The sequence below is a fragment of the Mesoplodon mirus genome (genome assembly GCF_964341445.2).
Source record: "Mesoplodon mirus genome assembly, chromosome: 17".
Classification (NCBI taxonomy): domain Eukaryota; kingdom Metazoa; phylum Chordata; class Mammalia; order Artiodactyla; family Ziphiidae; genus Mesoplodon; species Mesoplodon mirus.
This window is the reverse complement of record NC_138993.1, coordinates 18866142-18891937: the sequence shown is the minus strand read 5'-3', so window position 1 is coordinate 18891937 and position 25796 is coordinate 18866142. Positions and strand designations below refer to the sequence as shown.

General features: G+C 36.0%; 2 protein-coding genes and 1 long non-coding RNA gene across 4 annotated transcripts in view; 1 reads left to right on the top strand and 2 right to left on the bottom strand.

Annotated features, from left to right (window-relative positions):
• Nucleotides 1-25796, top strand: part of RB1 (RB transcriptional corepressor 1) — a 133623-nt gene that overhangs the window by 74329 nt on the left and 33498 nt on the right. The gene's annotated exons all lie outside the window — the stretch shown is intronic.
• On the bottom strand, nucleotides 985-10003 carry LOC309792494. Its single transcript, XR_014291720.1, has 2 exons — nucleotides 9756-10003; nucleotides 985-1225 (listed from the first exon to the last, which is right to left on the bottom strand). It is a non-coding gene; the product is annotated as an uncharacterized lncRNA (long non-coding RNA).
• LPAR6 (lysophosphatidic acid receptor 6) lies at nucleotides 14877-17765 on the bottom strand. The gene has a single exon (XM_082602158.1). It carries the CDS (start codon nucleotides 16576-16578, stop codon nucleotides 15544-15546), a length of 1035 nt encoding a protein of 344 aa, XP_082458284.1. The 5' UTR covers nucleotides 16579-17765; the 3' UTR covers nucleotides 14877-15543.

Genomic DNA, 25796 nt, shown 5'->3' with positions numbered 1-25796 from the left:
AGAATACATGCTTTCGTCTTTGAAAGAGCATATTTAAAGTAATTTTACTTTTTCTTTTTGAGCCAGGGACATCATTATAAACATTAATATATTATTCATGGGCTAGACTCCTCATTTGCCTATGGAAAATATTGTGCTCTTTACCTAGTGTTTTACTTTTTTCTGCCTTTCGCCTCCCTTTACTTGTGAATTATTCTGTATTTCTCACTATTTCAAGTTCTACCCGACCATGATGCCTGTTGCCTCTAACTTGCTCTCCTAAGCTAATTAAATCAATACGCACTATTGTCAATGCCCTTTGTCCTTTTGGATTTTTGGCACAATGATATTGATAAAGTCCTTTTCTTACTTCCAGGCTGAGGGTTATTTTCTTAGTAGTAGTTTTCAAACTTTAATATCCATGGAGATCTTATTAAAATATACTTTCTTACCAAGTGGTTCTAGGGCGGGGCTTGCAATTCAGCATTTCTCACAGGCCCCCAGATGGTTCTGACGTTGCTAGCCCATGGGCCACTCTTTAGAAGAGCCAGATTCTAGATGACCTTATATTACTGGGCTTTAAAATGAAATACTCTGTTGGTTCTATACACTGAATCCGCAAGGTAGGTGTAGCCATGAATCTAATTTCCCGTATGAGGAAAGAGAAACATAGAATATTTGTGTCCCACCTGGCAGCTAATTAGCAATGGATGGAAGGCAGCTAATACTCCTTGACCAGTTGCAATGTGCTGTGCACCAAAAATATTTGTCTAATTTAATTCTCATAATAATCTGTGACGTCACTAATACTATTTTCATTTTACAAAAGTGGAAACAGGCTCCGGAAGGTTAAGCAATTTGTCTAAGGTCACACACTTGGCATTTGAACCCAGATTGGTTTGATTCCAGATTCCACATTGGTCTAGTAAAGTGCCCCTCTCGTACCACATTTTTTCTGTTTATTCATTCACACTTTTTATTACCACTATAACATGTAGTCAAGCATATGAGACAGTATAAAATTTTATTTTAAGTGAAAATATATATAATACATTTTTTATCTTGAGTAACAAGGTGAGTGTTTTGCCCTAGAGCTAGTCAGTAATAGGAAGGGGTTGACCAGCTCCTTTGTGTAGTGCACAAGCTCTGCAGCTCCTTTGTTGACCAGCTCCTTTGTGTAGTGCACAGCTCCTTTGTTGACCAGCTCCTTTGTGTAGTGCACTCTCACTGTTGATCTACTGGATTCCTCAGGAAGAAAAGATTAGAAGACTTTACAAAAAGAGCAAACTATATTTTAAAAGGAGTTACTGCTGTGTCTATATGTTTCGTTTAGGTAACTCTTAGAATGAGATTTTAATATAATATATAAGTATTTTTAGAATCCATGATAGTTTAGGGTTGGTAAAATTAGATATTTGGATCAACCCTCAAGGAGATTGAAGGGAAGGGTGAGAGTGAGGTAAAATGGAAAACCAGGTCTCTTTTCGTAGACTGAAATGTTAAAACTGAGTTTTTAATGAAAGATTCCAGGTATGCCTAAAGTCTTCTATAAGAATGAAAAAATGTAAAGCCCAAGAAGGGAAAATAAAGGAAGGCAATATCTTAGAAATAAAATTTTTAATAGTGACCTTGTGTTCTCCAGTGGTCTAGAGAGAAATAAAAAAATATAGATATGCAGAAGTACAAAAATAAGGATAGTAACTTACTTAGTTCATATGAATAATTATCCACTAAAATGTGAATAGATGGTTGCTTTATAAAGCTCTAAGACTCTAAGCTCAATTTAATAAAATAACTCTCTTTCTTCTTCATAATTAAGCCATTGAAGAATCAGTGAGGCATTAAATGGTTTTTTATGTTGTTCTTCATATGTTAAAAAACAACAAACAGAAAACCCAAAGAAACTGAGATAGATAACTGTTATAAATTATTGCATGTCTTCTCCTGTATTGAACGTTTACGTGAGCCTGAGTTCTTGATCCAGATCTGTTTATGGTTTTAAGCATGAAATCTTTTCCATATCTAAAACTTTGCTCAAGTGCCATCTTGTCTTGAAACCTGTGCTTGACCCCTCAGTCTATTCTTTTCTCTATGTACTTGTCTCCTTTTTTCTTTAGAACACTCTGACACACATGAGAAATTGCTAGAGTTCACTGTGGAGGACACAGTGAAGTATTCAAGACTTGTCTGTTCATGTCTCCCTTCCCCCTCCCCCATTGTCCATACTATACATTCTCCTTGTTCATGAATTGGCACAAGGGACTAAAGAAGTTCAGGGATATAAAAAAAAAAAATCTCAAACTCAGAAATGTCCCTTAGGTAGCTCATAGAAACTTGCTTTAGAAAGCAGTGCTTGTAAAAAGCTCATCACTAGCTTATGTCTTTGGAATCTTTCCTGATCATCATACAGAGCTGCATCAAAATGACCCTCACTTACGCATATTACATTTCAGTGTAGAAGTCATAATAGGTAACATTTTTGCATGTATGCTGATACAGGCACTATTAAAAGTGCCGAAATGTGTTAACTCATTTATTTTGCACAACTCTGTGAAGGAGATCACCACTTCATAGATGAAAAAACTGAGGTACAGAGAAATTGAGACTGTTTCCCTTACCCACAAAACTAAGTTGATAGCAGAGCTAGAATTTTAACTCAGACTATCTGGTTCCAGAGACTGTGCTCGTAACCTCTGTGCTGCCTCACGGTGTGTATTAGTTTACTGCTGGGTATATGCACTATCGTGATTAGTTTCTTTATTCATGTTTTATCTGTGTTTGTGTCACTGTGCAGTAGCAGAAGGAGCCTGGGCTTTGGCGTCACCAAATCTCATTTAATCTTCACAGAAGGTAAACATTGCTGTTCCTATTTTACAGATAGGAAAAGCTGAGGTTCATTCAAAGATGCCACGTAACTTGCTTTGGTGTGATTCTGAGCAAGTTATACCTCTGTATCTCAGATTTTCTCATCTGTAAAATTGGCATGATAATACTTATCAGAGTTGTTGTGAGGAATAAATGGACATTTATGAGAATGGTACATTTTAGAAACATCACAATTAATTGTTAGTTTCCTTCAGTTCCTTGTCTTTACTATACAGTGATTTCCTAAGAACAGAGAACTGAGAACACGGTTAAACAGTATTGGATCTGTTTATCCCGGCTTACTACAAGTATGTAGAACTCTTCTCTTCTCCCGAGGCACCTCCCCCTCCCTCACTGCCTTCTCAAAATGGAATAAGTTCAGGGAGAAAGAGGTGTAACTGAATTCCAGCATTGTTAAATGTGGGCAGTGTTCTCTGTTATACTGCAGTTGGAATTTGTTACGGTGCTTTTAGTTATGAATCATGTCAGTAATTACCCTGAGGGCAGTGTTCATTATTCAAGTACAGACAAGAAGGGAGATTGTAGCAGTTGTAGAAGAATAGCTTGGAAATATCCTCTGTACTTAACCTGTGGAAATGGAAGCACTTGTACTCTTGGTCAGAGAGTATCTTCTACAAGGTCATGATGTTAGAAAATTACCTGAATACAGTCTGAGAATTTTCAGTCTCTAACCTTGTATCATATCATATCCTGACTGTAATAGTGAGGAAGGACTCTGGAATCTAGATGTGCAAGAAACAAAAAGTAGAAGTATCTTATGAGATCTCAATTCTATTTAATGTATTTTCTGAATTCCTCCAGCCAAATCAGAGGCTGTTATTAATGGTGAGTTTAGTAAAATTTTAGAACCACTGTAGGGCAATTGTTCTGAAACCATCTAAGTTCAGTTACCTTTACTTATAAAATAGATCCAACTTTTTGGCATTTATCTTTTCCAGATATTTAGGTCATGTTTTTAAAATTAAACTGTCACAACCTAGTCTGTTTTAAAATGCATGTGAGTGACCTTTGCATTTGTGGTTTTATTTACATATTGGTTCTTAGTATTTTCTGTTATTGTCAGAAATACCCAAATATCAAAAGTATTTTTGGTGTCTTCCTGTACTTTCTAGATTTAGAACATGATTAAAAAAAACTTACAATAGGAAACAGCTTTATTTGTGTCTCACTCTTTCAAAAAAACTTTTTATTCTTGCTCAGTGTCATTGTTTCTTGCCTCCATTAAATTATAACAGATAATTTATCTTAGATTTTGATTATACTCTTTAAGAATTCTCAAAAGCTAACATTCGTCTTTTAGATTTTGATTATACTCTAAGAATTCTCAGAGACTAACGTAAGTCTATCTTGCTATCTTTTGTTTTATTTCCTTTTTAGAATTTAATATCTGATCATTTTTATCCTCATTAATAAAGTAATAAAAAGTATTATTTTTATTACTATCTGGTCATTATACTTACCCGTTCCATGTTTTAAGATAATTTAATAGTCTAAAAGTTTTATTTACAGATTAAGTAATGCTAGTTTTTATAACTTAAGTTTTACCATTTTGATTTTTTTCTCTTAAACATTAAAATGAGAGAGGTAAAGTAAAATGACTTATCTTTTACTAATACATGAGTAATAAACAAAAATGAACATAGGATTCCCTAATCCAGTACTGAATTCCTGAAAATATAAACTTGTTCTTGAAAATATAAGCTTTTGCATTATCTTTGTAATAGGCATACTGGACACTTTTAATACTGTGTACTTTTAGACCAGGACCTAACTCACGTATTCGAACAGGGTTGTCTGAACATAAACCTTTTCACATTTCAGTTTCAAATGAAAAATGAATAGCCTGAGTAGATGGAGATGGGTAAAAATTACCATAATAATGCAAAAATGATATCCCTGCTCTTTGTAATTATTTCTCTAGGAACAACTCTGTAATCTCTTGTAGACAAACTATTTATACATGGCCTTTTTTATTTTTTAGCACATGTCCATATTTGTTCCTTCTCTTAAGTAGCTAAGATTAGATTATGTGTGTTTCAGTCTAAAGAAGTCATGAGACCACAACACAAAGTATAGCAATTTTTCCACAACAATTTTGAAACCAGTTATTTTGGCCATCAGCAAAAATTACATATGTGACATATAAACCAAAAGGTATAATTTTTTTTGTTCTATGTTTTAAGTAATATTCATTTTTATTTAAATAAATGGCTGCTTCTGTTTTCATCAAGTACTATACATAAAATCCTTTTTCCTGAAAAGCCTAAATTTTAGTCCAGTGTAAATATTTTAAACTCATGTAATTAAATACATTTCTTTATTTTAAAATAAAGAATTATAATAAAATGATTCATAGATTTTTATGCCCTATTAAAATATGAGCTAACAATTAGTAATTGATTAAACAGTTGGAAAATTATCATTTTTTAAAGAAAATTAAATTGAAGATTATATCGTTCATAATATAAGGATTTGTTTGGTTTTGATGAAAAAGCCCTTTGCATGTTATTTATTAGCAACGATGAAAGGGTTTAAGTAGTATAACTTTTTCTTGTTTAACTAAGACTGTGTAATTGCTTTTAAAAACAAGACTACCTCTGGTTTAAAATAGCAAAATGACCACACATTTTTACTTCCTTTCTCCCCCAAAACCCTACAGAAGTGACAGAAAAGGGGAAAAAAACCACATGGCAGTGAATTCCAGCAGTACCAAGACTATGAAGTAGGAAGTTTAAGGGTTAATTCAGTTTTGAGGATAAAAAGTAAAAGAGGTGTCTGTTTGATGGATACAACGAAGTAGAGAAAACTACCGAATACAGTAGGCAAAGACTCCCACAGTGGAAGTGGGATTCTTAGCCTCTAAGTTCAAAGTATTGATAGAAGGTACAGAGAGTGTGGCAGTAATCAGGAGAGTTTTTCTAAAGTGCTGTCTGCCACTGGCTCTCAAACTTTTGCATGTATCAAAAAGCTGGAGGGCTTGTTAAAAGACAGATTGCAGGTTCCTGGGCCTAACCACAAAGGTTCTAGGGTAGGGTCCAAGAATTTTTATTTCTAACGTGTTTCCAGGTGATGCTAATGCTGGTCTAACCACCACATTTTGAGAACCACTGGTCCATGAAACATCTGGACCAATCCCCCACCTCAGGCCAGGCCAGCTTATAGGAATCAGGAAAATGAACCGCCTCCCTCTGTACTAGTGAATTAGAAAAAGATGCCCCTCTGGATGCAACCACCCCTGGCTTGCTATGCAGAGTTTACAGTGGAGCCCCGTGCTTTCGTGTAGTGCACAAATTATATAGATGCACGCCTGGTCCTATCCCAGCTTCCGTGTACACATACAGGGCTGCGCTCTCCTGCTGGTGCCTGCAGGAGAAGCAGAGCAGAAATTGTGATGAATCCAGACTTCTACAATAGATCTGAAGAAAAAAAAAGAAATAGAAAGGTGATTCTGCCTAAAAGGAAAATATGTAAAACTGCCGTGCTGCTAGGGTATAGTCCCCTTATTTTGGTATTTTGGGGTACGTCAGTTCAGTATCTATGTATTCATCTCTAAAAGAAAGACCAGAGAAAATGGAGGACACAAAATAATAATTAAAAAAAAATTAACGGAAGAGGGACTTCCCTGGTGGCACAGTGGTTAAGAACCCGCCTGCCAGCGCAGGGGACATGGGTTTGAGCCCTGGACCGGGAAGATCCCACATGCCACGGTGCAGCTACGCCCGTGCACCACAACCGAGCCTGTGCTCTAGAGCCCGTGAGCAACAACTCCCGAAGCCCGCCTGCCTAGAGCCCGTGCTCCACAGCAAGAGAAGCCACTGCAGTGAGAAGCCCGCGCACCACAACAAAGAGTAGCCCCCGGTCACCTGAACTAGAGAAAGCCTGCGTGCAGCAAGGAAGACCCAATGCAGCCAAAAAAAAAAAAAAAAAAAAAATTAATGGAAGAACAGTTTCTAAGCCAGTCAGAGATGGGAGGCATCAGATGGAAAGGGCTCATAGTACCAAGCAGGATGAATAAATACAGATACATCTTGGTGAAAATTCAGAATTCCATAGGCAATGAGAAAATTATAAAAAGCTTCTAGAGAGAAGAAGTAAATTATTTGCAGTAGAATAAGATCCAGATCAGCATTGCAGTTCTTATCAGGAATACTGGATGTTTGATAACCTAGAATTCTGTAGCTGACCTACACGTCAAACGTGAGGGTAGAGTGAAACAGTTTTCAGACATGCAAGGACTTAGAAAGTTCATCTCTTAGAAAGTTCATCTCTTAACCATCCCTTTTAAAATAAAATTACTAGAGAATATGCTTGAGCAAATTAAAAAAAAAAAAGAAATCCTAGAAGGGAGAAATCATGAGACCTAAGAAAGAGTGAATCTGTCACAAGAGTGCAAAGAGGAAAAAACTGGAAAAATCCTAGGATGCAGCAGGCCTACAAAATAGTGGTGCCAAAAGAGAAGTCAGATAATTCCATGAAGAATGTCTTCAAGACATAGCTTCTTTTAACAACTGTATAACCTCATTTAAATGGTGGGGATTCAACAGATACAGTTTAAGATTCATAAATCGAGTAATAAGAGTTATGGTGATAACTACAGGAGTTGAATTCTTGTATCAGAATACTATTGACAAAGGAAAATTTGCCTTTTTTTTCTTGGGTTTTTGAAGAATTGAATGAACTATAGGTTTGGTGAAATAAAAGTTCCTTTGCATTTTTGTGTGTGAGTACGTATGCGACATTTATTAGAACGACACTGAATAAATACAGAGTAGGTACTGTGTAGGTAAATATTGGTTATTAGAAATGAATCTTCAGTCTGGCAGGCAAGTAACATCTAATTTGTTCTTAACTCTAAGCCCCTTCGTTTCAATCTCTGATCCCTCTATTTTAATCCTATGTTATGTGCTATGGAAAATACAAAGAAGTACAAAACATAATCCCTTTCCTCAAGGAGGTTGAGGTGTCTAGTTAGGAAAATAAGACATAGCCCATGTAAAAAGATAGCTAACAAAGGCAGTAAGAAAAAAAGATACCAAATAAGTGATAAAGACAATAAAAAACCTTCATCATCAAAGGTTTTGTTTAGGAGTTGAACTGGGCCTTGTAGGATGGAAAGGGTTTCATCAGAGAAGGGGGCAGACTGGGGTGGGGGAGGAGCAAGTTGTGTGTCATGTGTCTAAATATCTAGTGTCAAAAAGTGAGAGTTATAAATACAGGGCAGGGCTTCCCTGGTGGCGCAGTGGTTGGGAGTCCGCCTGCCAATGCAGGGGACACGGGTTCGTGCCCCGGTCCAGGAGGATCCCACATGCTGCGGAGCGGCTGGGCCCGTGAGCCATGGCCGCTGGGCCTGCACGTCTGGAGCCTGTGCTCTGCAGCGGGAGGGGCCCCGGCAGTGAGAGGCCGGCGTACCGCAAAAATAAATAAATACAGGACAAGTAGGGGACCAACCTGCAGTGGAAGAATCATGCTTGGAAGACAGAAACCAGAAAATTGAGTAGGTCAGGGCCATATTTTGGACAATCTTGTACTTTAAAGCTGGATTTTTCCTCTCAGTCAATGGAGAATCTGATACCTTTTAAAACTGGACAGTAAGTGACCAGCATAAAGTGGTGACTTAATAGGTGAATCTGGTTGATCTGTCCTGGATGGGTTGAGGGAAGAAACTAGAAAGCAGGCTGAGCAAGGGAGTAACCGCAGTAGTCCCAGTGTTACATGGGAACAGTGGTGATAGTGGTTATTAAAAGGAAGGAATAGATGGACGTCTTAACTGACTAGAATGAGAAACAGTATGTGAGGCATGGCGTGGACCTTACATGTTATCTAGTCCAGACCTCTTAGATGAGATGAAGGGGTCAACATAGTTATAATAGTTTGTAGCAAAGCCCTGACTAGAACTCTGGTCCATCTTTTAATAGAACTTTAAGGTTTATTCATTCAGCAGTGAATTGCAGAGACCTGTTATGTGCCAGGCACTAATAGAGGAGGAGTTCTAGGTATTTTCTCTTTCTCTCCCATCCGTGTTATCCTTAGTTTTCTGACTGTAGCACAGGAGGTGGCACACACAGCCCACAGGCCAGCCACTCGACTTTGCACGTACAGTCTTACTGGAGCGCAGCCATGCTCGCTCATTTCTGTTGTCTGTGGCTGCTCTTGCACTGTGATGCAGAGATGAGACGTTGCAGCAGGATTGTGTAGCCTGCAGGCCTAAAATATTTACGTATAACCCTTGAAGAAAAGGTTTTCTGATTCCTGATGTACAATATTAACATGCTTCCCCAAATCTTACACATAGATAAGTGTCATAACCTTCCATATCTCTTCTATACTGTTTCCCATCCGTTCCTTATTTATTTATTTGGTTTCTTGTGTTTCTTTTTGTAAAACAAGCAGATACATGTATGCTTTCTTATTTGGCCTTTTTCTTACAAAAAAGGTAGCATACTATATGTACTCTTTTACACTTTACTTTTTTCATTTAACACTTTCTGGAAATTACTCCTCCATATCAGTTCATAGAGCTCTTTTTAATTCCTTATTAAAGCTGCATAGTACTACACTGTGTACATGTGCAGTAATTTATTCAACCAATTTTCTATGCTTGGACATCTAGGGAGTTTCCAGTGTTTTGCAGTTTCAAATAGTGCTGCACCTTGTACATATGTATTTTTATATTATTGAAAGTGTGTCTTCAGGGTAAATACCTAGAAGTGGGAATGCTAGGTCAAAGGGTAAGTGTGTGTGTGTGTGTGTGTGTGTGTTAGGTATTGCCAGATTCCCATCCATTAGAGTTGTACCATTTTGTTTCCCACCAGCAGTATATGAATGTATCAATTTCTCCACAAGGGCTTCTCACTTAATTTTGCCAAGTAACAACATTAAAATATTCTTACCATCCGTCATCTCCATCATTTCAAAAAGAAAGTCCAGGGCTTCCCTGGTGGTGCAGTGGTTGAGAGTCCGCCTGCCGATGTAGGGGATACGGGTTCGTGCCCCGGTCCGGGAAAATCCCACATGCCGCGGAGCGGCTGGGCCCGTGAGCCATGGCCACTGAGCCTGCGCGTCCAGAGCCTGTGCTCCGCAACGGGAGAGGCCACAACAGTGAGAGGCCTGCCTACCGCAAAAAAAAAAAAAAAAAAAAAAAAAAGTCCATTTTAATAAGGGGGAAAGGATATAATCAAAATAAAGGATAAGAGAATCTCTTTAAATTTCAGTTGAATAAATATAGCTCTTATTGTGATTGTTTTTCTCTTTTTGCTGAAGACAAATGCATCTCTACCTTATAATCAGAGGGATGGGATTTTTTGAAATGCAAATGTCTCTCCTTCTACTTGAAATCCTTCAGGGCTTCCCACATCTCCTCAGATCTTAACGTGGCTATATCATGGCCTATGTAAGATCTCAGCCCTAAATCTTCAGTCACTTTGGATTTGGTTTAATCCTTTCAATATACCACATTCTCTCCAGCAGGGCCTTTGCATGTGCTACTTCCCTTACCACCATTAAAGGAATAGACAAGTCAGAAAAACCAGATTCTTATCTGGCTCTACCTTAACTTGTATGTGACCTTATGAAGTTACTTAGCCTTTTAGTTCTTCATTTTCTTCTACCTAAGGTGAAGTAGTTGTATCAGATGACCTCCAGACTCTTTCAGTTTTAAATTATGAATTTACCAGAATTCATTTTGATGGAAGATAATGGAACTCAGCACATTCATCCTATGGCTAATAGCTATAACTTTGCTGTAAAAATACATATTTGTTTCTCATTCTTTTTTTTTTGTAGATATTCCTATTTTTATTTAGGTAAAATTGGTATATAATATTATATAAATTTCACATTGTAATTTGACAGCTGGATACACTACAAAAAGATCATCACCAAAAATCTAGTGACCATTGATCACCATACAGTAAATCCCCTTCACCCAGTTCACCCACCCCTTAGCCCTTTCTCTCTAGTAATCACCAGTCTGTTCTCTGTATCTATAAGTCTGTTTTTGTTTTGTTTGTTCATTTGTTTTGTTTTCTTAGATTCCACATGAGTAAAATCATTTGGTATTTATCTTCCTCCATTTGACTTATTTCACTTAACATAATACCTCCTAGATCCATCCATGTTGTCACAAATGGCAAGACTTTTTTTTTTATGGCTGAGTACCATTTATTCAAAGAAATATATAACAGATTCTTTATCCATTAATCCATTGATGGGCTTTTAGGTGGTTTCCATATCTTGGCTATTGTAAATAATGGTACAGTGACCATAGAGGTGTATGTATCTTTTCAAACGAGTGTTTTTGTATTCTTCAGATAAATACTCACAAGGGGAACAGCTAGATCATATAGTAGTTCTATTCTTAATTTTTTTGAGGAATCTCCATACTGTTTTCCATAGTTGCTATACCAATTTACATTTCCACCAGCACTGTAAGAGGGTTCCCTTTTCTTCACATCCTCATCAACACAGTTTGAGAATAGTCATTCTGACAGGTGTGAAGTGATATTGTGGTTTTGATTTGCATTTCCCTAATAATTAGTGATATTGAACATCTTTTCATGTTCCTGCTGGCCATAAATATTTATTTAACTTTAATTATTTTCAAAAGGTATCTGATTGGTTGAATCTATATGAGTAAAGCAAGTTTTGAGTTTAAAACTGATTATTAAATTCATGAATTATCTCTACTTCTGCAGTCCTGTATCTTGAATTCTGTTTTGGCCACTGCTTCTAGCACTGGTAATTTTTTTTTTTTTTTTTTTTTTCCCGTACGCGGGCCTCTCACTGTTGTGGCCTCTCCCGTTGCGGAGCACAGGCTCCGGATGCGCAGGCTCAGCGGCCATGGCTCACGGGCCCAGCCGCTCCGTGGCATATGGGATCCTCCCAGACCGGGGCACGAACCCGTATTCCCTGCATCGGCAGGCGGACTCTCAACCACTGCGCCACCAGGGAGGTCCGAGCACTGGTAATTTTGTACCCTTTTAAGGAGTTACTGGAATAAATCTTTTTTTTTTTTAAATAAATTTGTTTATTTATTTATTTATTTTTGTCTGTCTTGGGTCTTTGTTGCTGCCCGCTGGCTTTCTCTAGTTGCAGCGAGTGGGGGCTACTCTTCGTTGCGCTGCGCAGGCTTCTCATTGCAGTGGCTTCTCTTGTTGCAGAGCATGGGCTCTAGGCACATGGGCTTCAGTAGTTGTGGCTCACGGTCTCAGTAGTTGTGGCTCACGGGCTCTAGAGAGCAGGCTCAGTAGTTGTGGCGCACGGGCTTAGTTGCTCCGCGGCATGTGGGATCTTCCTGGACCAGGGCTCGAACCTGCGTCCCCTGCATTGGCAGGTGGATTCTTAACCACTGCGCCACCAGGGAAGTCCCTGGAATAAATCTTTTTGAGAGATGGAGGAAGGGGAAAGACTTGCTAAAAAAGTTTGCCTGGATTTAATTTCATACTCTTTAGTTATCTCTGTCTGTTGCCCTGTTTAATTGATATTCTTTGTACTTTTATAAAATTGACTGTCAAAAAATGGGTAGCAGACATCAAGAAAAAAAGATGAAGAAAGAGATAAAATAGAAATTTGAGAATTAGTGATTTTTAGGACAGTGTATATGTTGATCTCTGGAAAATGCTGCTATTTAAGAAATACTGTTGATCATTAAATAATCTGGTTGATTTAAATATGTTCTGTGTCCTTAAATTTGTCCATTTGTTCTTTTTAATTTGGAATTTATTTCTTAGAAGTCATGTTATAAATGGATGATTTGGTTTTCAGGATAGCTCAAAAGAGCTTTTTAAAAACAATTTCCCTTAGGATTACCTTAAGATTCATCCACTAGGAAGCATTGTTTATAAAATCTTATATATAAAAGTTCATTCACAACTAAGAGCACCCAGGTCACATCTTCCCTCATTTGTGACATCTGCGATTAGATTTGGCATGCAGGCATTAAAAAGTTTGGGTGTTGGGAGATAGTTAAGATTCTGCAAGGCGATAGTAACTTAATACATTGACAAAAGACCAGGTACCTCGTTCATCAGAGGTCCAAAATTGCAGTTGCTTCAGATTCTTGCTGGCTGCATACCAGTCATAAATTAAATGTTTCTCAGTTGGGTATATGAAATTTGCTGATGTTCAATTTTCTATTTTATGTTCCTCAAATGAGTGACTGATTCTTTAAATACCAATTCTGTAATTAGGATTTATACCTCAAATTTACTTTCGGTATTTCGAATGTAGAATATGAAGACAAAACTCCTTGATAAAGTAGTGTCTTACGTTCCTTTTAATGTATGGATATAATACATATATTTTCATACATTGTTTTGGTAAACTAGCTACTTGGTTGATATTTTCTTAGAAAAGATCATTTCTGAGTTCAGAACCAATCATTAGGATGCTGGAAAGGTGTTTTCCACGCCTCAAAACTTTTTTCGTCTTACTTCTTTTCCTTTGAGGGAAGTTAATATGGAAAGGAAGATGAGATAAATCATCTACTCTTTTATAAAGATGTTAAAAACAGTGGGCACAGTGTCTGCGGGGCGGGGAGGGGGGTTGTATTGTCACTCTAAGGAAACAAAAAGTGAATTCTCAGAGTTCCATAAATACAGGTTTTCTGGGTAAAGGGGAAAGAGAAAACCTTCTAAATGTATAATTTACTTTAAAGTGCAGTGCTAACAGAGGAAAATAACTTTAGTACCCTTTCTGTCCCTGTAGTTAAGATTTACCCAGGATTTGAAGTTCTGGATGAGAAAACTAATACTTATCTGTTATGTATTACTTTGTGAAGAATCTTATAAAACCTTTGACTCATCTTCCTGTTGACAAGCGGGCAACAAAAGTTTCTCGAGTGAGCACAGTAATAACAACTATCTGATGACTATTTTGCTTGTATTTTAAAATAACATCCATGCTTTGAGATCTTGCTTACAGATATTTAAGCAGAGGAAAGTTCTGAGAAATCTGTTACAAACTCACTGCCCCTTTCTTCCACATCGTTAAGTTGTTAGTTGCTTTCCAACTCAAAAATACATCTTTAGAGTGCTTAATGTATTTGTTTTTTCTGAAGAATATCAAATAAAGGCACTTCAGCATCAATTGAAGAAAACATGTTTACAACATATATACTTCTCTTGGGATGTAAAGAACTATGCTTAATTTCTTCACTAGTTTTTTTTTTTTAAGGATTTATTTTGCTTTAGGTTTATCTAAAGGAAGTTATAGCTCTCTAAAGAAAATCCCCCACTGTTATTTTTTTTGAAAACAGTTTTGCTTATTTACCTTACTTACTTACTATAATTTATTTGAAGTCATTGCAGCTCAAATCCAGAGAACAGCAAAAATCAAATTTAAATCTTTAAAACAAGGAGTGTTTGTCCAAAGTTGTATTCAGGACTTGAAAGATTGAAAATGTTAAAATCAGATACATTGAATGCTAAATTTAATTATATGTCTTCTCAAGTAAAAAGAATATTTTTTTAGCTAACTTTGGAAAACTGCTTGAATTTGAAAAGAAAGATGTTGGAAAATGAAAAAGTTTCAGTGTAATTGGCGCTTTATATCTAAATTATAGCTCAAAGCAATACCTTTTTTATGTTTAGTGAAATGAAAATGTAATTGTACTTAGTTATTTGGCCCTGCAGTTTTGCTGCTTTTTATGGAAGGAACTATTTCCTTACTTCATAAATTATTTTGACATACAGTAACATTTTGCCTACTTGAAATAATATATTCAGCTATTCAGTGGCTTCAGTGGTCCAAAGATATATATTGATCACTTTCTAAGTGCCAAGTATTATAGCTCACTATCTAGGTTGCTTCTCTGATCTAAAATACTTAAAATACAGGTTATTTATTGTGATACACCTTTAAAGTGTACCTGTAATAGTATTTTTTTAATTTACTTAGCAAAATAACATTTTGTTAGTTTCCTCCTTCTCAGTTTTTGTGGCATATATCATTTTTAAATTGGCTGCTGTTAAATGCAGAAAATGGATCAAAAGAGTAATTTTAAAACATACTATACTGTGTGGATAGCATCTGCTTTTTACGAATTGCATACAAAGACAAAATCCTAAATATTATCTCTGAGTGTGACTGCTTGAGAGCCTCAAATAGTGTCAGTATGTCATTCTACAGAACACTACTACATTCTTTACTGTTTTTTGAAAAATGCTGTAAAAACGCTTATTGAATATTTCAAATTACTCTTTCTCATTTATGTTGTTATAGTTTAAGAAACATGATTAGTAGTTTCAATTCAGATGGAAATCAAAATTAGATATATACTGAATAAAAGTATTAAACACTTAAATGAAACTTTTAATATTTGTTAATTATCCAGTATAAAATTACTAAAACATTCAAAGACCATACAGATGGTCACCACATGACTTACATCATAGTTACTTTTAGAGTTTGAACAACTTTAGGGATTTTTTTTTTTTTAATGAAGAGGAAGGTATAAATCAAAATGGCTCAGAAAAATAAAATGGAGTATATACAAGAGTAGAATACATTTTAATGCTTAACACATCGAATACATTTTTTTAAAACTAAAAGCTTAAAATGTCCACATGTTTATTTTCTTTCAGAGGTGGAGAAGTAGTTGTCCAAGAAAACACTTTTCACAGTTGAAGGAACTTGGAAGTTCTGTCCCAGTGAAGTCCCAGTGGTTTTATTTAAGGCAGCTTATATTGTAGATTCATTGTCAAATATCTTATTTTTTAAGGTCTGTAGGTTATGTTGAATAAAGTTCTCTGTGCCTTGAACTTCAGAGAATCTGGAGTCGCTTCTCCTGGTAGACCAGTTTTTCATTTTTATTGAATTCTGAATCGTGTCTGACGTGAAGTAGTAAACTATAGGGTCAAAGCAACAGTTTAAAACAGCAATGCAGAGAGTGATTGGGTACATGGTCCTTACCGCTGTTGCTGCTGAGCAATTAACAAACGTCTGTGTTCTCATAAGAGAATATAAAATAAGATTGATGTTGTAAGGCACGAAACAGAAACAAAATATGACCAAATGTACAAAAATCATTCTTAAAACCTTAGTTTTGTTTATTTTGCTTCTACTTAATGTAAGAGGTTTATTTAAAGTTCTTAGCACCATACTAGAACAAGTTACGTTTAAAATTAGAGGTATAAAAAATCCCACTATTTCGATGAAAATTACAATCCTTGAGAGATATGTTTTCCATGTGGCTTCTGGGAAATTTTCAAAGCAGGCTTCTGAGGTATTGTTACCCTGAGAGTGGGTAGACTGAAAAAAAACGGCTGGTGCACTTCCTCCCATCACAGTTAACCATACAACAATGCAAACGATTTTTGCATTTCGTTTGGTTCTTAGAGTCTTTGACTTAAATGGGTAGACGATTGCCAGAAATCGGTCGGCACTAATACAGGTTAAGAACAGAATGCTTCCGTACATGTTGGTATAAAACAGCATCACTGAAATTTTACAAAGTAAATCTCCAAATGGCCAATTCCGTGTTGCAAAGTAAAATATCCTGAAGGGTAAAGTAAAAACGAAAAGCAAGTCTGACATTGCCAAGTTAATCATATATGTTGTTGTTTCATTTCGCACTTTGAGAGTGCAGATGAAAATGTATATGGCAACACAGTTGGATATTAACCCGAGCACAAACACCATACTAAACATGCACCCATACAAAGTGTACTTAAAGGAGTCATCATAGACGCAGTGGGAGCTGTTATTGCTTACCATTATAAAGGCACGTCCAGTTTACAGTGTTGAAGTCCTTTGGTCAGCTGCAGTCTCCTTTGGTATTCAGATTGTGACCCCTTTATAACCTCCAATGTATTTACAAATCCTTTGGATCTTTGCGTGATTTTATAAATATTTCTTTTTCCTCCAAAAGAGACATGAAATTTGTTGCTGTAAAGTTTCCACTCGGTTCTTCAATAAGAAAATATTTTCATTTTCAAATCTCCAGAAAATCCGTGATTCCAGGGCTACGTTTAAAAAACGCAGTCAGTGAAGCCAACCCATTGGATTATAAATTTTAAATAAAAGCTGTGTTCTGAGGTGGAAGAAAACTATTCGTCTGGTAAACTTCTGTTTCAGTTGTTAAGATGAATATTCCAAAAGGAAAGTTTCTTTATGCTCCAGAATGTTTAAGCTAAAGTTAGCAATCTTATTTTGCTTTTCAACGCCAAGTTTCAGAGACTTAAACATTCCCAGTTCGGTCTCATTTACTTCTTGCTCCTTCTAAATGAAGTTTTCCTCTTCCGTATTCCTGCAGTGGATCCCAGATGGTGGTAAGCAGAGGAGTCTTTCAAAGGTTCCGAAATAAATTCCTAAGCGTGTTAGCTCTTGCTGAATCGAGGCCTTTTCCTCGGTTACCAGCTGTATTGTGAGATGGGCTTTCTCTGAAGAGAAAAAGAAAGAAAGCTGTGCTAGATTTGTAATATGACATCACAGGAAGAAGAGGCTGGACTTGGACAAAGAAAGGTTTCAGCCCAGTTTGTTTGCAGTTCCTTTAATCTGATAACATGTCTGCTGGGAATACACCTAGGAGGCTTGCAAAGGGCCACTGACTGTTTAGCTGAGCAGTCTGCCCATTACCTCTTTTTATGCAGAAATGCCTCTGGAATGTTGGCCACCTCTCAGGGAGTTTTCTTTCTTTCTTTTTTTTCTTTTTATTCTTTCTTTCTTTTTGGTAGTAGTAATTGAGAGAGGACAAAAATCAGTATGTGATTGCTTTTGTGTTTGGGATATGACTTTTTTTGGGAACTAAAATGTGTATGTGTATTTATAAACTGAAATTGTTAGTGATATCTTAATATGACATTTTAAAAATCTGTTTACTGACTGTAAAAGAGAGAAATTGAATAGTTAGTTATAAAAAGGATTTGAGTTGAGAGACCAAGTTTTGCCACTCTTGGCTTCTGTTTTTCATAATTGCTCCTCAAGATTTAACTTAATTCCCATGACTGTGAGTGGCTCCAATCCTGGATCTCTTTACTTTTTGATAAACAATTTTCTCACATTCTTACCTCTTTCCTATAAAATTAAATTAATATTTTATAGCACTTCCAATTTTTTAAATCACTTCCACCAAAGAATAAATTTTATTTTATTTTTTTATAAATTTATTTATTTATTTATTTTTGGCTGCATTGGATCTTCATTGCTGTGTGCAGGCTTTCTCTAGTTGCAGCGAGTGGGGGGCTACTCTTCATCATGGTGTGCGTGCTTCTCATTGCGGTGGCTTCTCTTGTTGCAGAGCACGGGCTCTAGGCGCGCGGGCTTCAGTAGTTGCAGCATGCGGGCTCAGTAATTGTGGCGCACGGGCTCAGTAGTTGCGGCTCATGGGCTCTAGAGCACAGACTCAGTGGTTGTGGCGCATGGGCTTAGTTGCTCTGCGGCATGTGGGATCTTCCCAGACCAGGGCTCGAACCCATGTCTCCTGCATTGGCAGGCGGATCAAAGAATAAATTTTAAAATGTTTATGTTTGGTGTGGTATTAATCTTACAGAACAAAATTGTGTCTTATTAAACGAAAAAATTTTCCCCTAAATTCATTGAAATAAATTTTGGAAAATAAAAGTTATACTACTTGGCTAAGTTTTAGGTTTGGAATTTTAATTCCCTCCAGCCTTTACCCCTCTTAATATGACATTAACTATGTATTGGAATATGGGTCAGATTTTGTTTTCATTTAAAAGCTCATGTGAGTGGTTTCTCTCTTATATATTTAAAGTATACTCATTTTTTAAAGCCCAAAGAAATCAGAAGAAAGTATGTGTGGGAAAGGGGTAGTTGAATGTAGATGTTATTTCCTCAGGGATTGAGGATATCACAACCTGTGGACACATACATGTTTCTTTTATTTTAAATTACCATTTTTCAGAAAAGGCTATATCCAGTTGTGGTTTACTGTTATTATTTTCTAGTTTGGTTTCATTTGGGCTGAAGCCCTTCCTTTCGGGTATCGATTAAGGAAATTTGAGAAATTTAAGAGCAATTTATTTTTCTTTCATAAATTACTTAGCTAATTTTAAACTAATATTTTTCAGTAACGTGTTTTGTTCTGATTTTGTACCTTTTTAATTTGGGCTTCACTCTCGTACTTAGCAACTTTTGGTGTTTGTTGATGAACCCCCCCTGAATTATAATCTATTTTTGTTGTTTTGACTAGGAAATTTACCTATAATCAAGGGACACAAAAAAATATGAGTATTACTTACAACCAGTAAACTTAAAACCTTAAAGCGCTGAATTTCTTTGTATCACGTTGGTATGGAAAAGAGGTAGTGTGTGTTCATATAAGAAGACAGGTGGAAACCTAGAGTGAACAGTATTGAGGAGAGTAGTTAATGAGCTTGTGTTCTCACTGGAGAAAAAATTCTGTTATAGTTCCTCAGTAATCGACTTTCAGATTGATAATCTCTTCTCTAGTCATCATTAAATAATTAAATTCAAGCAGTTATATGCCCTGACTTTGTTTACTTTTACCTTCATTTTGAATATGGCAATGTCCCATAAAACGTACTAATTCTACATTGGAATATTCTTCCACATATTGATGATGTCATTCACTTGACTTAATACTCACTTAACTGTTCATTTGTAGTTTTTTCATGTTTGAGTTACTGGTACTTAAAAATAGATCACTGTTCGTTGAATTAAACTTTTTGTTATTATCAGTATATTAGTATACGTTTGTATTTCCAGTTTTACACAATGCTTGACCCTTGGTGGATACTCACGTGTTTGCTGAGGCATGAATTATACTGATAAACTGGAATTTTATTGAGAGTTGTTTCTACTGAGGAAGAGCAGTAGCAGAAGGGCTATCTGTTTTAACAGGAAGAAGGTCATTGAATGCTAGATTTTTCAAGACATTTAATTTGACTTCTAATTAAGGATCCAAAGTGAAATTAGATACCTTTAAAATTCCTTAGGTTAAGATTTGAGAATCGTAGAGTAACTACTTACAAAAGGGAGTTAAATGAATCCAAGGACTCGAGGATATTTAATAGTTGCTTTTGTATTTGATAGAGACCAAACCAGTTTAGTGTGAGATCTGTATACTTCTAAAAGTTAAGTCTGGGAATCAGTTGGTTTCTTGAATGAGTTTTTTTAGGGGCTGAAATAACTACAGCTGATTTGAAATTTAATGAATCTCATTATATAACTCATCACTTTCAGATTTTTATTACATCAAGAAACCAGGTCAATAACCAGCTAGCCTATAAAGTACATGTTTTATTCATCACTATAGTAATGGTATAGTGGTGTTTTAGTTGTGTAACTAATTTTTTTGTTATCAGTTTGAGAGAGAGTATTCTGTTAACTATTATAAGTTTAAGGATATGAGTAACTTCTGAGTTCTTATCTAAACTTCTGCTACAACTGTGGCTTTGAGAAGGCAAGAAATCTGACTTTTTCCATCCCTGATTGAAAATAGGCTTTAGTCTGTCATACAGAGTGAAGTAAGTCAGAAAGAGAAAAACATATACTGTATGCCAACACATATATATGGAATCTAAAAAAAAAAAAAAAAAAAAAAACAGTGGTCCTGAAGAACCTAGGGGCAGGACAGGAATAAAGATGCAGACGTAGGGAATGGATTTGAGGACACAGAGAGGGGGAAGGGTAAACTGGGGCAAAGTGAGAGAGTAGCATTGACATATATACACTACCAAATGTAAAATAGATAGCTAGTGGGAAGCAGCCACATAGCACAGGGAGATCAGCTCGGTGCTTTGTGACCACCTAGAGGGGTGGGATAGGGAGGGTGGGAGGGAGACGAAAGAGGAGGGGGATATGGGGATATATGTATATGTATAGCTAATTCACTTGGATATAAAGCAGAAACTAACACCATTGTAAAGCAATTATACTCCAATAAAGATGTTAAAAAAATAAAATAAAACATGGGCAATTTTGCATCAAACAAAACAAAACAAAACAAAATAGGCTTTGTTGAACACCCGTTATAAACAAATAATGTGTAAAGTGGGCTCCTCAGCCATTCTTCCCTTCTATTCTTTTTCATATTGGTTATTTCTAGCCTTGATAGTAATACCAGTTTTATCTTGTCCCTTTTTTATTCTCTCTGCTATCTTTTTAGACTAACCCTGTCACTCTTATCTATATCGTTGTTATGGCGTCTTATCTTGTCTTACTTCTAGTCCCACCAGTTTCCCCTGCCAGACAGACACAGATCAAGTCATGAATGAATCAACTATTTATTGATTTATACCCTTCTTGCTTCCAAAAAGGATTTAAAGCAGATTATAATTTTAAAACTGTCCAAACTGATGGAACTAAATATTTAAGATTTTTATTTTATAGAAATTATACCTACATTTAAGAAGTTTAAAAAGAAAGTCAGTGTGGAACAGTTAAAGTTTTTAAATGTGAGAAATGTGAGGAAAATTATTCTAAATATTAGTCATATCCATTATCCTAAAAATTATTCATTTTGAATGTAATAAATGTTTGCAAAAAGCAATAAATAAAAATCTTAACACACAAATTCATTAACACATTAGTAAAAGAATAAAAGCCAGTACAACATGGGAAAGAGAAGGGTGGGAGGAGCAATGTGAGAAGGGCAGAAAAATCTAGGCTAAGGGGAACTGCTCCATTTGACACAGGGCAGAAAAGGAAAATATAGTAGATTATGTAGTTTTCATTTAATGAAAGAAAATGTTCCAGGGTGTCAAGGGAAAAACTGCTTTATCTCAGAAATATATTGTGAATCTTTACACATGAACCACAGCAGATTGTGTTCTAATGGTAGAACGTGTGCCATTTCTTGTTGGCCCTCAATTTAGGAAAAGCACCCAATGTCAAATTGTGGTTCTGGGAGAATGTATTATTTGTTGGAAGATTAAGATAGTCCAAATATATGTGGTAGTTTGGTTTATGCTGAAGCAAATTTGACAATATAGTGCAAAGGATCTCACCTGAGGACCTTAAAATCGCTGAAACCCCTGTCGTATACATTCTCCTGGGGACAGGTCTTGTGGCTTTGATTAGATTCTCAAACAAGATTATGACTAAGAACAGGTAAGAAACCACAGTCTAAAGAAATGAAGGATTAGCAAATCCTGTATGCTATTCCACTGAAGTATCTGGAAATCTGAAATATTTTGAAAGTTTTTTTCTATGGATAGCCTAAAAGGAATCTTAAACTATTAGTTGCTAATGCAGATTCTTTATAAATGAAGTTAAGATGTGTGTATGTAGGCAATTAAATGTTAATCTGTGTATTTATTTATTTATTTTTGGGGGGGTTTATTCTGTCCTTTTTACTTTTTAATTTATTTATTTTATTTATTTATATTTGGCTGCGTTGGGTCTTCGTTGCTGTGCGTGGTCTTTCTTTAGTTGCGGCGAGCGGGGGCTACTCTTGCTTGCAGTGCACGGGCTTCTCATTGCAGTGGCTTCTCTTGTTGTGGAGCATGGCCTCTAGGCACACGGGCTTCAGTAGTTGTGGCATGCAGGCTCAGTAGTTGTGGCTCGCGGGCTCTAGAGCGCAGGCTCAGTAGTTGTGGCACACGGGCTTAGTTGCTCCGTAGCATGTGGGATCTTCCCAGACCAGGGCTTGAACCCGTGTCCCCTGCATTGGCAGACAGATTCTTAACCACTGCGCCACCAGGGAAGTCCTCTATTTTTATTTTAAATAGGAAAGTAAGAAAGTGTTGTGTTAAGAGCAGAAGCAGAGAATCAGAGAAGCTTAATATGCATTAACTTGACCTTTCTAGGATTCTAGCTTCTTGGCTGTACAGTGAGGGAGTTGGACTGTTCAAACGTGCTTTCCTGTTTGTATATCTGATTCCAATTCTTTGAATGCTTAAGCTTTTAGGTTGGGTTTTTTCACTCTTAGGTATAACAAATCAAGAAGTCACTTTTCATTCTTTATGTTTAAGGATTTCTAATTTTGAAACCAGTTTGTATATGTACAAGAATTATTCTTTGCTTAAGCCAGGAGTCTCATTGTATGAGAAGAACTTTGTTAATATTTTATCATGCTGTCAAGATTAAACATTTAAAAAAGCCCTTCCTTTATATTTCTATAGCATTCTTCTATAAAAGACCTTTCTTTTCCAAAACACAAACGAGATACTATGTTCTTTTAGTATAAAATTGATCAAAGAGGAATTGTTCAAAACTTTAAAGTATCCTCTCATTAAAAGTTTCGATGGCCATAATTGGAGTTGTACCTAAAATAACGTTGAGAATATGAGATACGTAAAAAAATTGGATGAGAAAGTTTGTGAAGGAAATATGTTCAAGTTTAAAAGAAAGTGTGGAACAGTGAAATTTTTAAATGTAAGAAAAATATTCTAAATTTATTTTATTCATTTTGAATGCAGCAAATGTTTGCCTTGATGAGAAGTGTTTCTTCAGGGCCTTTTTCCATCTCAAATTTATACCTATGAAAACAGTTTTCTCATTTTGGATTTTTCTGAAGCCTGTTAATGATAAATTTTCTATTTAGATTTAGAAACAAAACTTTCTCAGCTTGAGAAAATATTTATAATTTATCTTGATAGAATGTTTATTTTATATAAAAAGATCTTTTAGCCTAACAGGAAGATTTATTAAATTCTAGACAAACTTAGTATTACTATATTGATACCATTTGAAAATGATTTACCTTTAGGTCATTACTGCAAACACTTAACACTTTATGTTACTCTTTACTGGAGCATGAGTCATCTGCCCAAGTTCAAAGCATTGAATCAGATTGTAGGGTTGGGTAGGAGTAGAAGAAAGATTTAAAAGGTAATGGATAATGGTTTATAGCAAAGTAAAAGTGCTCGGGAATGATGGTTGTAGCAGGTTCAAGCAAAGAGATAAAGGAAATTAAGAGAAGCAGGAATGCGGTATAAGACTTAAAACTTGAGCAAGCATGTTTATCACTGTCAGCACTTGAGTTGTCCCTTCCTCATTTTTTCCTGTGTCTTCCTGCTCCCCATTCCTTCATCTGCCCCTCTTAAAATCTTATCCCATTTTTCTGTGGAGACCTTTCAATCTCATCAATTCCTTTTCTGTACTACCACAGTACTTAGTTAAAATGTCTCACTTTTAAGACATATTCATGCAATCAGTTAGGGTTAAAAAACAAAGAAATAATTGCAATACAGCTAACAATATATGTTTGTACAGCATGGAGATGAGAGTCAACCAAGTCAATTAAAAGGTCTTCAGAGAAGGTGATGTCTAGAGAAGGCTAGCCTTTAAAGTTGAATAAAAGTTCCCAATTTCAAGTCTTAAAGACTAGAGCTGTGCCTGATAATAATGTCGGTATAGTCCCACTAGTATAGTCATGTCTTTCTCAACCAAAAACACAGAAAATGATTTGAGTGACTGTCTCCTCAATTCTCTCAAGGATGCCTCATAACTAGTTTCACTCTAAATTCCTAGAAGAGGAATGAATATATACATTTGATTAAATTTCTTTTTTTCCTTTTTTTTTTTACAAGTGACAGATTTTTAAGATCTAGTTCCGTGAACACTATTGCAAATACATTTAAAAGCAGAAACACATCTGACTTTAAGCATTTATGTAGATGTTTTGCTTTTAACCCAGCCAGAATTCAAAGAAGAAGATTGACTCTTTAACAGATATTAATACCCAAAGGCATATGGAAGAATTAATCAGTAAGATTCTAAGCCACTAGTAATCCATTCCCAGAACATAATTTCCATGATCACTTCTTTTTATTGGTTTTGCCAGTATGTTCATTTTAATCAACTGATTTCACACTCTTGGAAATTTTGAGGATTTCCTGTCAATGCCAGATGTTACCAGTGCTGCCTCAGAAAGGTTACAAACAAAGCCCGGAACGACTGACTCTACAAAAGGACCCCCTTTAAAGCCAAGCCTTTTGTTGTTCTTGTTTTTAGCTAAACAGAAGTGGACTGTTTCAGGCTGACCAAAAAAAAAAAAAAAAAAAGAAGTTGCTGGCTTGTTGTCCTGGTTAAATGGATAGGTAAATAGGATAAGCACATTTAAGTTATTTTTCCTGCTTATGTTATCTTTATCTTTGGTATGCTGATATTTATTTGTTTATTCAAGAGCAAGTATTTACTGAGTGCCAACTGTGTGCCAAGTGCTCTTCTAGGTGATAGATGTATAGCAGCAAATGAAACAGAATTCCTGAGCTTATATTTTATTTTGGAGAGACAGGAAATCAATAAACAATCAGTTATACAGTTGGCCGTATGGTGATAAGTTCTCTGAAGAAAAATACATTCAGGAGGAAAAAGGAGGTATTCTATATAGGGAGTTCTAGGAAGGGCCTGTTGATAAGGGGACACATGAAGAAAGACTTGAAAGAAGTGAAGGAATAAATCATGTGGGTATCTCAGAGAATTAACCTTTAACTGTTGAACAGTCTTATAAAAGGCTCTTCTCAATCTGTATTTCCAGCCTCATCTTCCATCACTTCACTCACCAGGTTCATGTCCCCAAGATTTTCATGGCAACTGGAAATCTCTAAATAGTATTTCAATTTGATAAAATTCCACATATCTGTTTCTGATTTTTGTTTTGCATGACACATCATAAACTGGGAGTTTTGTTTTGTTTTGGTTTTGGCTACTTGACAGTGTTCTTCAAGTTGAATACTTCTAGGAAACTTACTATCTTAAATTAAAAGGATCCCCAGGTCAATAGCTGCATTTCAAGTCAGATCCCACCCTGACTTCTGTGTCCCTGTGCAATTATTAGGTTTGTCTTTTTCTCTTGATGTTTTGGCTAGCACCCTATTACCTCAAGGGACTGAATTTTCTTCTGCTGAGTTCCGTTTCCCAATAGCAGTGACATCTGACAGCCTATATTAACTTGTTGATAGAGCTGCCAGTTAAAAAATGTCACTCGCCACCAGGTTCTACAAGAGTTAAGTCCTGAGCCACTGTAGCTGTTGACCTTTAGCACCCCCTGAAAGGAGTTCAGG

Bases quoted from the DNA above. Each gene is read 5' to 3' on its own strand.
- LPAR6 (XM_082602158.1), bottom strand. From the start codon at position 16,578: ATGGTAAGCAATAACAGCTCCCACTGCGTCTATGATGACTCCTTTAAG.